The sequence below is a fragment of the Manis pentadactyla genome, unplaced genomic scaffold (genome assembly GCF_030020395.1).
Source record: "Manis pentadactyla isolate mManPen7 unplaced genomic scaffold, mManPen7.hap1 scaffold_764, whole genome shotgun sequence".
NCBI lineage: Eukaryota > Metazoa > Chordata > Mammalia > Pholidota > Manidae > Manis > Manis pentadactyla.
In genome coordinates, this window is record NW_026645155.1 from 1,790 (window position 1) to 20,201 (window position 18,412).

Below are 18,412 nucleotides of genomic sequence, written 5' to 3' on the forward strand. Positions count from 1 at the left end.
AATGTTTTCTCCTTATTTACTAAATAGAGGCTATTCCAGCCAAACACTATCATACCAACACATATTTATTTGCTAAATAGATCTTGCTACTATCTAATCTTTCCTGATTTATCTATCTCTTTCTGCTCACTCCCAACCCCCAGTTAGAATGTAAGCTCCATGGAAGCAGAAACATTTGTATCTTGTTTATGCTTATATTCCCCACAGCCTGGCTCTTTGTAGGTTTTCTATAAATATGTGTTACATGACTGAATGAATGATTGAATGAATGAATGTTGTTCTTCGGCTAGACACTTCCTAAATAAAGTATGTGATATAAAATATAGAGATATTGGTTTGATCAAGCACCGAAATTGATAGTAAGAATCTTTCTAAGGAAAGCCCAGATCTTGTGCCATGAGTTAAATAAGATCTAAGATGTAATATTTGGGATGGTTTTGAGAAAGGCTCTTTCAGATGTAGCTTATGCTCTTTTTGAAAATCTTGGGACACCTGGATAAAGGGGAATATTACTACTTATCTGCTCAAAGAAAACCACAAATTGAAAATGATATTATTTAGAGAGAAAGAATGAGAAAGAGAGAAAGAGAAGGAGGAGGAACAAACACTATTGAAACTCAACTGTGTGTTCAGATTCTGATCCCAAATCCGAGCCATCTCCTCGGGTTATATTTAAATAATTATTCTCCTCATCCATGGTGTTGTTTAAATAAGTTAAAAGTTGTTGGCAATATTCAGGAATTTCATTGGCTCAGTTTCCTCCAAACTGCCTACATTAATAAAAAGAAAACACACAGGCTACAAAATCATAATTTTAAAAAGTCACATTTAGCAGTATTATTTCCAGATACCTAACTATTTCTACACAAAGAGATACGTGGGCACCGCTCCACAGTGCCCTGTAGTTATTAGGACTCTACGTCTTAGGGGAGAGCCCTTTCATGGGCTCCAGGACATCGATAAGCCTCTTGACCTCTCTGGGCTAATGTCTCCTCACACTGTCCCCACAACCTTACCCTACATATCCTCTGTACTCACCTGACTTGGTCACTGTACAAAAGGGCCACCACTCTGGTAGAGCCCTTATAATGTAGTAAGTAGGTGTCATGCTGTTTCACATACATAATCACACTATCACATGCAGTCCTCATAATTCCCACCCTCCATTGAGGAAGTATTATTACCTCCACTCAGTATATCAGGGCATCTCAAACTTTAGGCACATTAGCACTGCCTGGCAGGTTTGTCAAAAACAGATTCCTTGCGCCCCCCACAGAGATTCTGATTCAGAAAGTGCATTTCTAACAAGTTCACAGTTCCTGCAGACCCCACCCTGAATCACATCGTTATTCAATGGTGATTTAGACGGGTTGCCACTTGCGTAAGATCACAAGCTAATTAGTCCTGGACCAAGGTTCAAACTTGACTTTGTTTTGAGTCAGAAATCCACTTGTGATTAACTACGAATGGATAAAAATATTACTTCCATAAATGAGGTTCCAGCACTTGTTTGCTGTTGCCTGATATGCTATTTGTTCACTTACCGTAAAGGATGTGTTAGGACTTGTATATGAGATACAAATTTGTATTTTATTTTATTCCATGTATAAATTTTATTCCATGTATAAATGGGCATGACAATGCAGTCTTCAAATGTTTTTGAAATAAGTGGCCACAAAATTGCTATGATACAAAATCTCCATTTATATTTATTTACCATTTACAAATATTAAATATTTCACAAGGTCATTGAGAAAGGCCAGGCTTTATGATTGTTTTGATCACAGGAGGCACCATGAGATATTATTTTCGTGGAAATGAATTGCTCAATGATTACTGATGTCCGTCAGCATATTAAACAAGGTGACATTTCAACTCTAGGCTGTCATCTTCATGCTCTGTACCCCTTGGTCCTCATCTCTATGACTGGGTAACATTTGTTTATTTAGAATTTTGTTAATCTAAGCAAAGTCTAAATAATTTAATATTGTCTAAAAAAGTCTAATTAGGAAAGTAAATCTGTCTGTGTGTATCAGGATTTTACAGATAAATAGGAGCTTTTAAGTTTTAAAGTTTCTACTGTTCAGAATTGTCCTTGTTCATTATGTTCCTCCAACAGGTGTTATAAAAGTTAGGGCTGGTCATCTAACATGTATTAACTTTGTGTTTGTAGTTTTTGTATTTTGAGGCCTTGACATCTGAGACCTTGCTGACCCTGGAAGGACTGCCAGGACCAGCCAATTGCTGGAGATAGTGAACAAGTAACCCTGGAGCCCACTTTTCAAATGCAAACCCATCAGTCCAGCCCGCACCCTCAACTGTCTCCTCTATTGGGCTTTCCTGCTCAGGACCACTACTTCCCTGCCCTAATCACCCCTGGGCCAAGTGACGGACAACTAGGGCAGCCCCTCTGCCACAGAACACGCTGAAATGATCCCAACTAGCCACCCCGAGGCCTGTCTGCTCCTTCCCTTGCACAGTAGAGGCCCTTGCCCACATTTTCCCTGTTTCCTCTGCATCCTTTCTCACCCGGATGCTTCCCCAGATGGCGTCCCCCGCAGCACGGCATACCCCCTCATCTTGGTAGCGTTGGGATAACAACCTTTTCAATGGCAGTTCTGTCCTGTTATGTTGGCCTTGCTATACCTAAATAACAAAATCTTTATTTTAAAACACCATAACTCACGGGGTTGCTTATTGTATATTGTGCATACCTCCATCTTAGGTAAACAAGGGTGCCATCACCTTTCCCATTCACCAGAATGTTTTGTCCATCCATTGAAATTCTCACTGATTGAATCCCGTGTGCCTGGTGAGAATGACTCCGACACTGAGCAAATGTTTCCTAAATAGTTTTAGAAACAGAGTGCAGAACTTACACATGCAATTCTACCATGTGGCTTTTCTCAGGGGGTTACATGTACTTTTGCTTGTGGCTAAATCTTTTTCTGTTTGTTAAAAGCATTTTAGTTGGTATGGAAGTAGACTTTAGGTAATACATAACACTGACAATCCCTAGTTCTAAAGACGTTACCAATCCTGATTTTTGTAGTATGGAAGGAGAGGGATTATCACTAATTTATAATCAGAAAATCAGACACAGAAGTGTGTACAGTTGCTGAAGGCTATGAAGTTAGGGAAGGGGTCTTGAGCAAGCACAGATGGCAAATTCAGAGGCCTTCAGAATCAGGCCCCATTTATGAGTGTGATGAGAGCTGATGGGTGCTGTGAAGAATGAGGGTGACATGCCCCACATGGAGGATGCTACTTAGACTAGTTTAATTAGAATCCAAATGAAACAGAGCTCTAATTTGGTACATAGGGCAACAGTTTAACCTCTCCGACTAAAAATGGGGATTTCTATGTCACACTGGTTCTCAACCATGATGCCTTTTTAAATTTTTTAACTTTTTGAATAGGTAATGCATTCATATAGTTCAAAATTCAAAACTACAGAAGAGTATGCAGTGGAATTTCCTTCCTCTCTCTATTACTCAATTTCCTCCTAAAGGTAATAATGTAATTAGTAACTTCAATATCCTTTCAGATTTTTTTTTATTCATTTAAACAAGTTTTTATACAAACATAATTTTTAACACAAACTATAGCATAATATGTATATTATGCACCTTGCTTTTCCTCCTTAGGACTATGTCTTGGGGTTCTTTCCATATTATTGCTTTCGATTTCCTCATTCTGTATTACAGCTGCCTAATGCTCCATATTTTATTTATGCACTGTTTATGTACCAGAATTTATTTATCAAGTCCTCTGTTGATGAACATCAGGTTGCTTTTACAAATAGTGCTGCCATGAAGAACCTCACATATGAGGTGCTTTGCATAGAATCACCCAGAAAAACTTTGATGTCTTGTCATGTCATGCCTCTGTAAGTTGTAACATACATCACAAATAATTTGAATGAGTACAGCAGTTTGCAAATTGTTCACTTCAAAATAATTTCTAAAAAATTTGAGATTTTCCTGTATAATAATATCACTTTTGCCCTGTTGTATTCCAAATATACTTTCTTGCACAGGTGAGCAAGGAGACCTAGATCTGCACAGAGCCCAGTTCATCTGTGGATCTCAGGAGTGTGTCATATGGGTGATTGTGATGCTTCGGGTAGGTGGGGCAGAACTCTGAGTAAGAATTGCTGACAGCACTATCTGAAAACCAGTATAACCTGGTCTAAAACCTAGAAAAGTATCCTCCACTTTTTTGGGAGAAGAAACTATTTTCACTTGCTCAGAGGTCTGAAACAATGGAAATCAGAAATGGTGGTGGTAGTGGTGATGTTGAGGTCTGCAAGTGATGGAGGAGGACTCACTAGGACCACACCTTTCTCCCTTATGCTCTTCCAGCACTGAGCGCTAGGTGGGGGGCAGCAGCCAGCCCAGAGGCCCTCCCGTCCAAGGAGATAGCAGCAGTAATTCCTAGGTTTGCACAGCAATTCACTTCTTCCAGAGCAATGTTACATACTGTCTCTCACAGAATCCCACAGACTGACAGCGATTAAGGTTTCCTTAATATTACAGATGACCATCCAAAGCTCAGTGAAGCTCAGTGAGTTTCCAAGACACACAACTAAGTGATGATGGAGCTGGTTTGGAGCTCCCCTTCATATCCCTGCCTGTGCTCTTTATTTACAGATCTTAGTCTACTGGTTGGTGTTTCCTCCTTTAGAGACTCAAACCTTAGCACGTAAAAACACCCACAAAATGTTGACTTGATAATCAGTGATAAATAAGTTATGGGTCAATTTACCTAAGAAAGAATTCTAATTCCTTTCCTAAGGGCTTTTGTTCCTTGTATGAGATCAAGATATACATCCCAAGATAAAAAAAAAAAATTTTTTTTTACCAAAGTATGAATATCTCGGATACACAGAATGCCACATTTAGCTGTTGTTATGAGCCACAATCCATGTGGAGACAAAGAGAGCATTCCAGGTCCATAATGTCCACTCTGCACTTTTTTGTACAGCTTAAGAATGCAAATACCACTATGTGCCTGCCAATCAAAAAAAAAAGACCAAATTATAGAAAAGGTTAGGGGAGAGGCACCTTAGGGTTTACAATTATGCATATATGGTCAGATTCAAATCCACAAATACTTCCAATGGAAATAAACTGATATATGATAAAGTGGGGACCTGCATTTACACCACATTTTTCATCTTTGTTTACAAATAAAAATTTGTTTTGGCAACTAAGAAAAGTCTTCTTTATATTTAGCTCCCATTAAAGATCTCAGCCTATACCGACAGTCTATTTTTTATTAATCCTTTTCATTTATCTCCATGCTCATGTCAAAATACCTCAGTCAATAATCCCCTTTGTATTTCCACATACAAGCCTCTGCACATTGTATGACTTTTGTCTGGAATGCGCATCCCCACCTCATCCCCACCTATTTTGTCTCCTCCCTATCTCAGCAACCTCCCACCCCCGCCTACCAAGATTGTACAGAGTACTTCTCCATGTCTAAATCTGACCTATTCTTCAGAGACCATTTCAAATATAACTTCCTTCATTAAACTTTCCTTTAATCTTCCTTTCCATAAGCCATTTCTTCCTTCTCTGAATTTCTCCTTCACACTGTGCTGACACTGGCTGCTCTGGGAGAGAAGGGCTTCAATTGAAGGCTTTAGAGAGGAAGAGTGGTACATAATCTGGTCAGTGTATGTAGAAGGAGTGACGCACAATGGGAAATGTTTGAATAGAGTGTGGATAAAAGGATGGCAGAAACATTGTTTAACTGTTTTGTGCAATGTTGTGTTGTGGGTGAAACTGTAACATTTCCAGAATATCTCTCCTGGCTTTTGTACATCTGCATATCAATAGGCGCCCAAGGGCGGAGACAAGTATGGCTTTAGTGCATTTGCATCATTCCTCAGGGGTGGAGAGAAGTTCATCTCCATATCAATGGGCAATTACCTGGGTGAAGAGGGCTTATCTGTACCTGAGAGGTGAGGGGAGGCAGGTTTTGCTTCTGCTGGAGCAGGAAAGAGAAGGGCCTGGACTGCAGTTTGTAAACAGTAAACGGATTTTAAACTTTATTTCTCCCTTTGACTGATTTCGGTTTTTAGAGGTATTTTGACCCGGAATTTCCTCTCCCTGGACCTACATGTGTCCAGGTGCAATGTTGCAATGAAAATCACTAATCCCATAATCCCTGACATCTGTGGATGAAATTCCTAATGATAGACTGTTTTCAAAGACAGTAAACTAATATTGTGTCATATGTATCTTTATCTGACAAGTATGATGTGTTGTGGCACAAATATGAAGTTGTTCAAATGTATTTTATGATGGGTTAACAAATAATGCTAATATATATCTAATTCAAGGAAATTATGTTACTGTAATAAGGCCATTTGTTAACTGGACTATGATGTTAAAGCATACACCATGTCTAATTAATACAACTTGTCAATCTTTTTGCTAAGATAAATAATAACACCCTTAAGTTTTGGCATACTTTTTCAGGAAGAAGATAGCTGCAGATGTATGGCACTTGATTACAGAAGCCATATATTTGGTTACTTTTAAAGTCCAACACCGCAGAGGACAGAGTATGCTCTATCTCATACAGGATCTTATGAATGAATTCATCATTCAGCCTTCCTCTTTCATCAGAAAAGTTTGCAGAAACTATAAGATTTGGGGTAAAGGAAAGATTACTTGTACCATATATTGATTTTCTTTTTTAAATCATTATGAGCAACTATAAAAAGCAAAATAAAAAATCTGAATGCTCAATAAATAATGCAGAGGCTATTTAGGAGATAAAAATGATTTAAAACAACTTTAAATTAGAGCTGTTAGAACCATAAGAACTACTTGAGTATTAAATGACTAATAGTGAGTAACATATCTCCTATAAGGCTTTGGTTAATTTCATCAGTTAAGTAGAGACATCACTAAAATAAACTTATAAATGGTCTAGAGATTCTTAATTAAAACATAAAAGTTCTTTGAGGTTTTCAGCTCTCTTATTTATACTCTATATATTTGCAAAATAGCTACCCAGGTATATTTGTTATCTAAACAAAGAGTTTATCAGACCTCTTTATCCAGAGAGCTTTCTTTACAGTTTTATCAGTGAAAACAACCACAAACTAACCTGTCTGAATTTAACTATGTATACTTATAGCTACAAAACAAAAGACATCAGAAAATGACAAATCAGTTGAACAAAAGTGCCAGTCAATCCTGTTTCTTTCCTCTGATATGACAGACTCATATGAATGAATATCTAGAGGAAACTCCACATTTCACATTGTTTCTCAGCCACAACAGATTCCCTTTGTAAGATGCATAAAACATGACCATTTTACCTCTTCATATGTTGAGGAAAAAATTGCTGTCACCAAGGGAAAAAAAAAAACTATAGCAACTATTCATCTGGGCCCAGATTAGAATTGGTTTCTTATTTTTTCTTTACCGTGTGGTAGTATTTTAGGCAGAGTAAATATCTCCAGCCTGCTTCTTCCTGTTTCTGGAAGTGGGGAAAGAACCATCACTTCCACTATGTCTGTTTCCAAAAGAGACACCGTGGAAATTTGTAAAATGCCTTTGTTCACCTCTAAAAGCAAGTAGAAATCAGCACCACAATGGTCACTGATAAGTTTAAAGAATCTTTTTTCTTCCCAAGTAAGATATCACATAAACCTGCCTTAACTAAATCTTTACATCCAAATTTATTTACATTTAAAGTGACCTTTAAACATAACTGATAGGGCCATTTTTCTTTTTTTTGAGAGGGCATCTCTCATATTTATTGATCAAATGGTTGTTAACAACAATAAAATTCTGTATAGGGGACTCAATGCTCAATGCACAATCATTAATCCATCCCAAGCCTAATTCTCATCAGTCTCCAATCTTCTGAAGCATAACGAACAAGTTCTTACATGGTGAACAGTACAAGGGCAATCATCACAGAAACTTTTGGTTTTGATCAGCATTATGAACTATAAACAATCAGGTCAAATATGAATATTCGTTTGATTTTTATACTTGATTTATATGTGAATCCCACATTTCTCCCTTATTATTATTATTATTATTATTTTTTAATAAAATGCTGAAGTGGTAGGTAGATGCAAGATAAAGGTAGAAAACATAGTTTAGTGTTGTAAGGGAGCAAATGTAGATGATCAGGTGTGTGCCTGTAGACTATGTGTTAATCCAAGCTAGACCAGGGCAATAAAACATCCACGTATGCAGAAGATTTCTCTCAGAACAGGGGGGGTGAGGTTCTAAGCCTCACCTCTGTTGATCCCCAATTTCTCACCTGATGGCCCCCCTGCGACTGTGCCTGTCTTAGGTTGTTCCTCCCTTGAGGAATCTTACCCGTCTCTGGCTAACCAGTCATTTTCCGGGGCCATACAGGGAAATGTAAAGTTGGTAAGTGAGAGAGAAGCAATATTGTTTGAAAAGGTTAGCTTTTTACTTCTTTGCAGATTCATGCCTGATAGGGCCATTTTTGATGAACGGATGGGGGTTTCTCCTGATTAGATGTCTGGGTTGGCATATTCAACCCAGCTCAGCTGGGCTCAGCTTCTTTCCCAGCAAGGGAGGCCCAGCAAAGGAGGGCTGCCATTCCACTCAACTCAGTAGCACTGCCCACTTTTGCCCCTTGAATGTCTACTCCAGGCAGTTTGCCCACTCCTGATAACAGGATAAAGTCAGGCATCAAGTCAGGCATCTGTTCTTTGCATCTGTAGTCAAGGTATTGTGGGTGTGGTGGATATACACATGACTTAGTGAGTTTGCTCCTCTAGAATCCAGGTAGTCTGACCTTTGCAAGGTGTCATGCCTGGGCCCACCTTTATTCTTTCCACAGTCACTACTTCCACTCCCCATGGGGGCTGTTCAGCATGTGTCTACTTTCTCAGGCCCTCAATATCAGCCTCTGCCTTCAGGTGGTCAGTGGATGATCTTTTCTCTGAAGACTTAGGACATCTGACCCAAGCTGGACTTCAGCTTTCTTATCCCTACTCATTGTATTTTTCCTCTGTCTGTTCCCATCCTACCTTAGGCAGGACTTGCATCCACTCTGAGGCCAGCCATAGGTCCTACCACACTCCAGGTCATCTAATTTACATAGGTTACCTCTTTGGCATCATTAAGCAATTGGGTTTGCTTCTACTCTGTCTTAAGCCATCTCATCAGCTTGCACGATTTCAAGGTCAGAATTCTGTTAAAGCCTTGAACTCAAATCTCTATTTCCAAACATATGCTGTCTATCCTCAAATAAAGAACTTACTGGCTTCAAATCTACAGAGCTTGTCAGCTATTGTTATGATTAATATCACCTCTTGCCTGGAATACTATAATGGTTTCCTGACTCATCATGTTTATTCTATTCTCCTGCCTCTCTGCTCCATTCTTCACACTCATGCCAGCATTGTCCTCTAAAAAACAACTCAAATTATGCCAGTCCCATCTTGAAAACCTCTGATGGTAACTTATTGACCATGAAAAAAATCCAGACTTGGAATGATATTCAAAACCTGCTGTTTTCTTTCAGGCTCCACTGCCATGATCATCTACACCAGACTCCCCACCATTCCAAGTGCCTTTGTTCAGACTTTTCTCTTGAGCTGGAATACTAAGGTGCCCATCCTCCACTACTTTAAACCATCAGCGAACCCTCCCCAGCCCTATACCCCCCTTTGTCTGTGCCCCCTGCCTTTGCCTCCACTCCTTTCCTCACACCTGGCACAACTGCTTCTTCCTCTAAGCCTACACAGCATTCTACTTATTCTTCCTTCACTAAGTTGTCTCCTTGACCTTTCCATGCCCCCACGAGGCCTAAGTTCAACATATTATACCTAATAGGCACTCAGTAATTTTTTAAAAAATCAATGAATGGATTTAGAAATATATTTAGGGTGAAAACATACACATATATTTGGTACTTAAAGCCAGAGAGAAAAGTATTAGTTCTTACTGTCTATCACACAAGTGCTACCTCATCTACCAGACCTGTGGTTTTGCTGGGCATGTGGATGAACATTACTGAAAAGTCTGGACATCATTTGGTTTAAAGAGGAAGCATTAAAGATACATGTAATAAAACTTTCTTTAGATATCTTTGTTAAATAGAGATCAAATATTATTTTAAAATACATTTCAAAGATAATCAACCCAACTTCCCTTTGTAATAACATTAGGAATATTTAGCCATTTCATTAATTCATTAAACTAATTCAAGAAACTTTATTTAACATCAACTATGTACCAACATGTACCAACTGTGGACCACCAGATGTTTCCCAAAACCTCCTAAAACTTTAGGAATTCTCCCAAGTAACTTTTAACGGTTATTTAAATGTTTCTCTCTTAGAAAATAATTGTTTCACTATAGGCCAATTTTCACAACCTTAAATTCTTTGGAATAAAGTGACCAATATTTTAAGACGAATAAACATTCTATGTAGTACCTATGAATCCAAGAATCTGAAATAAGCTTGAGGGGTTGGCATTGATAACAAAGATGTATCCTTCCAGTGTTCCAACTAATAGATACATTCCTCGCTGGTCATAACTGGAAAAGAAAAAATATGATTATCAGATTTTACCTATTTCACTAATAAATGGTAAACCTATTTACTGACAGCATGGCAATACATTCAAAACCAGTCATTTTATCATTTGTGATTTTTTAATACTATCAGACCTTATAAAAGCTAAGCTATTACATGCAAATGTAATCATTACATTCTAGGCTAATGATATTTTCAAATTGCAAGTTATAGTATCCAGTCAAGAAGATTCACCAAAGATGGGCAATTACTTCATTGTAAGTGAATGTAATATTACAGTAGCGCTTTCTTGATACTGCAAGTGGAAATAAGCAATTCTTGAATTAGTGATGGGTGTGACATTTCAGTATCCTTCAGGACCACTATCTGGCAGGAGGAGGAAGAATGTAGCGAAAGGTTTCTACACTTTCCCCAAATTAGAAAAAAATGGGAAAATGCACATTAGGATAAGAAAAAAGGATCTAGGAAAGAAGAGGCATCAAAAAATATGGTATGGAGGAACAGGGTGTACATGGAGGCAAGTTACAGACCCTTCCCACCGAGTGGCGGCAGCTGAGCTTTTAGGAACAGCACAGACCGCAGAAACCCAGCTCCTCCAGGCAACTGGGAAAACGCTTTTCTTAAGCTCTCTGGATCTGAATTCTCTGTGTGGAAGAGGGACAAACAATACCTGTCTGACACATTCACATTCAACAGCCACAGTGTGTGACAGCACCTCAAGCTCTAAAGCAGGGCACAAATGTTAGTTCTTATTAATACTATTACCATAAATTAACAAAAGAAAGACTAATACTAACTATATACTAACTATTATAAGTCCAATGTCTCTATGCTGTCTTCTTAAAAGTATTGCTCAAAAGATTTGAAATCATTCTAAATGCTCATCAATTTACTGTCTTTTAAAAATGATGGTATATCTTACAATGGACAAAAGACAGCCTCTCCAGTAACTGGTGTTGGGAAAACTGGACAGCTACATGCAAGAGAATGAAACTGGATTACTGTCTAACTCCATACACAAAAGCAAACTTGAAATGGATCAAAGACCTGAATGTAAGACATGAAACCACAAAACTCTTAGAAGAAAACATAGGCAAAAATCTCTTGAACATAAGCATGAGCCGTTTTCTCCTAGACACGTCTCCTTGGGTAAGGGAAACAAAATGAAAGATGAGTAAGTGGGACTACATCAAACTAAAAAGCTTCCGTACAGCAAAGGACACCATCAGTAGAACAAAAAGGCAACCTATTGTATGGCAGAATATATTCATAAATGATTTACCCAATAAGGGGTTAACATCCAAAATATATAAAGAACTCATATACCTCAACACACACAAAAAACAAATAACCTGATTAATAAATGGACGAAGGACCTGAACAGACATTTCTCCAGAGAAGAAATACAGATGACCAACAGGCACATGAAAAGATGCTCCACACTGCTGATCTCAGGGAAATGCAAATCGAACCATAATGAGATATCACCTCACACCAGTTAGAATGGCCACCATCCAAAAGACAAGATATAACAAGTGTTGGCAAAGATATGGAGAAATGGTAGTCCTCCTACACTGTTGGTGGGAATGTAAATTGGTGCAGCCCCTGTGGAAAGCAGTATGGAGGTTCCTCAAAAAATAAAAATAGAAATACCATTCAACTCAGTAATTCCATTTCTGGGAATTTACCCAAAGAAAACAAAAGCCCTGATTAGAAAAGATACATGCACCCCTATGTTTAGTAACCTAAGTGTCTATCAATAGATTATCAGTTAAAGAAGATGTGGTACATATATACAGTGGAATATTTTTCAGTTATAAAAAAGAGAAATCCTGCCATTGTGACAACATGGATGGACCAAGAGAGGAGTATGCTCAGTGAAATAAGCCAGGTGGAGAAATACAAATACTTTTGTATTTGTGAAATCTAAAAACAAAGCAAAACAATGAACAAAACAGCAGTAGACTCATAGACACTGAGAAGTGACTAGTGGTTACCATGGAGGAGGGGTTGGGGTGGATGGGTGGGAAGAGAGGGATTAAGGAGCATAAAAATTCTCAATCATAATACCAGTTGGCCACAGGGACAGTATTACAGCATGGAGAATATAGCCAATGATTCTGTAACATCTTCCTATGTTGACAGAGACTAACTGCACTAGTGGGGGTGAGGACTTAATAATATGGGTAACTGTTGAGTCACTGTGTTTTATATTTAAAACCAATAAAAGACTGTATATCAGCAATACTTCAATCAAATAATTTAAAAATGGGTATCAACAGTTGTCCTGTCTGTACAAGTGACAGAAAAACCTAATACATGTAATTTTTCCATTAAAGAATGATGGTATATTCATATAATGGAATACTATGTAGATGTAAAAAAGAATGAGAAAGGTCTTTATGTGTAAACAGAAAACATTCTCCAACATACAGCATTATGTGAAAAAAACAAAACAAAAAATGAGGTGCAGAACATTGTATATGGTTGCTATCCTTTAGGAGCAAAGGCAGTGACTCTGGACCCCAACTGCCTAGGTTCAAATCCCAACGTTTGCCATTTACTACCTGCGTAATATTAAGCAAGTTATTTACACTCTTTGTGCCTCATCTTTCTCAACTGTAAAATGGAGACAATAAGAGTATCTATCTGGTAAAGTTAATACAACAGAAGTGCCTGGCACACACTAAGCGCTTGAGAATTATTTGTGTAATTAAGAAGAAGTACTCATTTTTTTGCTTGTTTATGGACAGAATATCTCTGGGTAAAAAATTATGGCTTTCCTGAAATTCTCAAGAGACAAGCCTGACAACCTTGCTGCCAGAAGCAGGCGGTACTTACAGGAGGTGCTGCATGGACATTTCGGAGAGAAAGGCTTTGTGAACTGCCTGCGGGGACTCGGCATCTCGGACATCGAGGAAATGGACAGAGCCATCCACAGTCCCCACGGCTGCAGAGAGGGAGGAGGGAGAACAAGCCAGAGCTGTTGCCTGTTTAAAGCAAACCCCCAGATTCTTAACTTCACTGTGCCAGAAAACAAAGCCAGCTTTCCTACACATAAGAATTCTAGAATTTATTTGAAAAGCCTGCTGAATAAGAAGAGTGGCAAGCGTTGTGTGGTATTAAAAATTCCATACTCAATATTCCTGAGCTAACTGATTGCATAAAAAGTCACAGGAATCTGTACATTTTACTTTCTTAACTTAAAATTAGAATAATAAAAATATGTTAAAATTTCTTTAAGCCATGCTTCATTTTCATCCCTAATTGGTCATGAAATGATTATACCACTAACAATGAAAAATAAAATAAGAAATTTAAAACACATTTCTAGCATCTTTTGGAAAACTTTTTAGAATGTTAGTGAATTTTAGAAGTTATCATTCATCTGCTGGGTAACAGTAGATCCTGGGATGCTGGTATGACTGAGGAAGACTTCAGAAAATAACCATATCACTGGACCATATATTCAGTAACCAAAGAAATACATCACAGATTCTTGCTTATCTCATAATCATTTACAAAATACGATGTCTAAGAAAAGAAATCGGATTCATTCTTCCATAATTACACTTTGTAGGTTGTTTTGAATAAAATCAGAACATTAAAAATAGAAAAGATCTTAAGAGAATTGTTTTTCAGAATATAAAATGGAGGCAAAATAGAAATCATTCTGCAAAACAGAAAAAAGAAAAGTGCAGCATTTTGCCCCAGGGTTCTGTACCTGGTGACAAAGCTTAGATGAGAAATCAGGTGTCCTGCCTCATTAGAATGCACAGCTTCCCAACTGAGCAGATTTTTATTTTATTTTTAAAAGTGAATTTTCCAAGGCTTAAACAGGTTGAACCTTTATCAATAGCTCAGTGTGAAACTGGAAGTGGAATGGTAAGGTTTTTTTTTTTTAACTGAAATCTTTTATGGGAGCTTTGCTTGTGTGTTGGTTGTACATTTGTGTATGTGTATGTATTCTCAGAATAATCAGTTGAAATTATCACCCATTCCAGCGTAATCATGGCCTGAGCTATAAATGTGCAGCAGTGTCTGGAGGCGTCTGACGTGCCTTAGCAGGCGCCGTCACACACAGCTGCAGTGTCCAGGTCTCCTGCCATCATGGTGCTGGGCCGGGTTCTCTGAGGACCACTGCCTAAGTGTTCATGGGGACACAGTCTTGGGTATGGCAGGAAGATCTGGCCTCAGCATGGCTGTGTCAGTCCATTTACTGATTCCCCACAGGGGAGTGGTATCCTCCAGCGAGGAAAAACCACCAGTTCTCCCCAACCTGGGCTGAAGTACATGAGTGCACCATGCCTGGTTAGGAGCTCAGAAAAGGTTTGTTGAGCTAACCGTGAAAGTTGTCTTAATCTCTCCTCTCTGGTAGGTGATGGGAATATATCTAAAGCAGAGAGCAGACCTTCTGATGGTGCCTCTTTCTCTCCTTAGCCAAGAAGAACAAAGTAGTAAGTCCTGATTATACAGGCCCCGCAGTGGGTTGCTTAATGTCTGTACGTCTTTCATCTGTAAAGGAGATTCGATGAGATGAACTTTAAGATCTCTTCTAGTTCTAGTAATTCTAATAGAAATGAGTACCTAAAAGCCTTTTCACACAGGAGTCTACCTATATTTCACAGTCTTTTAGGTAAGAATTTTTAATCTTTCCCTTTTGGGGTAAGTTTTATTTGTCCACTGAATCATGTACCTTTTACATCTTGGAATCCTCTTATGTAAGGAATGATGCTTCATCTTGTTTTGTAACTGAGATTTTAATTTTATAAAAGGCAAGGATTGTAACTTCCTTAGCTACTACCAAGATCCATATCTCATCTAGAACTGTGTAATACAGCAAATGATAATTTAAGAGAAAAATAGCATTATCGTAGTTTCTTATTACTTTTGTGTTTTTAAAATATTATCTTACATAAAATCCACTGTGAACATGGTGGAAATAATGGTATCACTTTGTGGCAAGTGTTGTGAACAATTCTGGTTTGCCACCCCCAGCATCCACACACCCTCCTTCTGGAAAATTTCTTTAATATCCATGGAAACACTGTCTCTCTCCTGTTTCCAGGGTTGAGTGAAATAGATCTGACCCATTTCCAGGCTAAGCTTAAGCCAGTTAGCATTTCTCATTCCCCTGTCCACAGACATTAGTTCAGGGATGTTATTAAGGCATTAGAAGACGTTTACTAAGTCTTCTGGAAAGGAGAAACTTCTTTTCTCCTCTCACTGTAGAAGGCTTTATTCCCTGATGGCCTGGCAGGAGGTTGGCACCTGTGGCACTTGGTATCACTAAATGAAGCCTAAGATGAAACTGAAGACATGGTATACAGACAGACAGAAAGACAAGATCCTTGGTAGGATTTGAGTTGCTGGATCAAGTTATACCTGAGGCCAGACAAGTTCTATACTTTATAGTTGATTAAGGCAATAACTCCCATTTCTTATTTTTGGCTCAAGCTGCTTAGAGAGCAATTTTCTTTCATTTCTAACAGATCCCTTGATGTTAGATGGGGCCATTTAACTAATTATGGCCAAGGGGATGTTTCATTTTTGCGTAAAAGCACTTAATTGCTCATTTAAGACCCTCCAGCCCTCTCTTCCCATACCAGTGCACTGAGGAGCTCTTGTTGGGTAGAGCCTCCATCAGCCTGGCTTCCTGAAAGACCATGTGGAGCACATACCCTGCCAGACCACAATGAACTTATAGCATGACTGAGATATAAACCGCTGGGATTTCAGAAATAATCACTACCACAGAAAAATTTGTCCTCTCTATACACCAATATAATACCTTATTTTCTATCCTCTGGGCTATAGAATATACTTTATACACAAGAATTACTCTTACTATATAAGGTAAAATGCAATAACACATCTATAACAAGTATTTCTGTGGGCTATTGACGTGGATTTGAATGAGTAGACTAGATTAGGATACAGTATTTTTAAAAAATGCCTTTACAAGGCACACTTACTGGGGTATTCAGATAAACCCTGCTAACACAAGCACCATCTTCTATACACCAAACACTAATTTCTCCTGAATGTGTGAGCGTCTATATAAAAGAAAGAAAAATATCACATTGAAACAACCGTAAGAATAGACATAAATCTTAATCAGAGAAGGCCTGGAAGAAAAATCATATAATCAGAACCTCAAGGCTGGGAAATACTTTACATGTTAACTATTCCATAGTCTACATATTTTTTCTGGCTAGAATTCCCAAAATCTTAATGGATTTGTTGATAAATCATATGAAAAATGAAATACGTTTCTTGAGATCAACAACAGGTGAACAGTTAAGCACCAGAAAAACAGTTTACTTTCTAAATGTAGAGGGTGTGTTTCCTTTCTATAGACTGAGTTCATGTTTTATGCTTGGCAACTATTTCATTTTCATCTTCAGATGGGACTTCATCACTCTGAAAGATGGTAAATATTAATAGTTTAATGAGTGTTCACAACTCATTAGCAATGACTGTGTTTAAAGACCTGGCTTGGAAAGCTTGGATGGTGAATACAAGCAGGATGACTCCTAAGATTTCAACTGCTTGAGCCATTTTCAGAGACTTAATATTATGAAGACACAATATGATGTCATTCTAAATGGGCAATAGATTTGATGATGGAAGTGGCTTGCATTTCTACATCTTCAAGAATACCCTGTGCCTCCTGTTTGTATCAGGTCACACACAAACTTCCAAAATCTCATTTTTAAATCCTGCTGTAAAATGATAAAATATTCCTTACCATGCAGTATTCATTACCAGGTGTGATCAAATCAATCGCCTGAAATTTCCCATCACAAGATTCTAGGACTCTTTCAAATGTTGGCTCCTCAGCAAAAGTGTAAATATAAACAGATCCCTGTTAAATATACCCAAAAAGAAAAAAGAAAGAAAAGTAATGCAAAAGTAATGCAACCCTGAGTTCAACAAATATGTATTAAATGCCTGTAAGCAAGGCACTGTGTGGGAATAGGTAATGGAAAATTAGAGAGCAACTCAGTAAGGCTCTGACCTTGAGAAGCTTAAAATCTAGCTGCTGAATTGATTGAGTCATTCATTCATTTAAAATAATCAGTAAATAGGACTTTCTTCTTTTCTCAAATTCCATGCATTTTTAAAGTAACAAAATGTAATAAAAGACTTTTTCCTGACTTCAAAAATAATGTCTATTTATGTAGAAAATTTATAAAATGTAGAAAACCAGTAAAGTTGTTAAGATGAACTAAATCCTATTACATACTAGACCATGGTGGCACTAATGAAAACTATGTCAGCCTTTGTGGAAATTGTGGAGGTGTGGCTGAAGCTGTTACTTTATGACATATCTATAATTCTCAGCTCCCAAAGTCACCTCTCAAAAAAAAAATACCTTGTAAGTTATATATCTCTGCAAAGTAACTGTAATATGGTGTAGCCACTTAACTAGGAATAAGAAGTCTGCCTTCAACTGATACTAAGTGCTTCAATTTATTTGAGCTAAACACAAACATTTTTGCTCGTTTAAAACATACAACTACATAAAATTTACAACTTTTAAGTACTTACTTATTTTACCTTTCATTCATTCCTTCAACATATATTGCCAGGAACTGCTCTGGAGGCTGGGGCTACATCAGAGGATAAAACAGATAAAAATTCCCTGCCCTCTAAACTCACAGACAGTGAGAAGTGACTGGTAGTTACCATGGGGGAAGGGCTGAGATAGTTGGGAAGGATAAAGGGGCACAAAAATTCTCACTTGTAAGATAAGTTGGTCACAGGGACGGTAGTGCAGCTTGGAGAGTATAGCCAATGATTCTGTAACATCTTCCTGTGTTGACAGAGAGTAACTGCCCTGGTGGGGGT

The 18,412-nt window shown here is 38.0% G+C and overlaps 1 protein-coding gene and 1 long non-coding RNA gene across 2 annotated transcripts; both read right to left on the reverse strand.

The window, feature by feature from the left end:
* Nucleotides 1-283: 283 nt before the first annotated feature.
* Nucleotides 284-10,554, reverse strand: LOC130682498 (cilia- and flagella-associated protein 43-like). Its single transcript, XM_057496840.1, has 6 exons — nt 10,457-10,554; nt 7,450-7,590; nt 6,484-6,656; nt 4,864-5,013; nt 2,715-2,845; nt 284-770 (listed from the first exon to the last, which is right to left on the reverse strand). The coding sequence occupies exons 1-6, from the start codon at nt 10,542-10,544 to the stop codon at nt 752-754; spliced, it is 702 nt and encodes a 233-aa protein (XP_057352823.1). The 5' UTR covers nt 10,545-10,554; the 3' UTR covers nt 284-751.
* Nucleotides 10,555-13,425: 2,871 nt separating this feature from the next.
* LOC130682499 (uncharacterized) lies at nt 13,426-17,390 on the reverse strand. The gene is made up of 3 exons (XR_008995681.1): nt 17,310-17,390; nt 16,534-16,614; nt 13,426-13,548 (listed from the first exon to the last, which is right to left on the reverse strand). It is a non-coding gene; the product is annotated as an uncharacterized LOC130682499 (long non-coding RNA).
* Nucleotides 17,391-18,412: the final 1,022 nt, after the last annotated feature.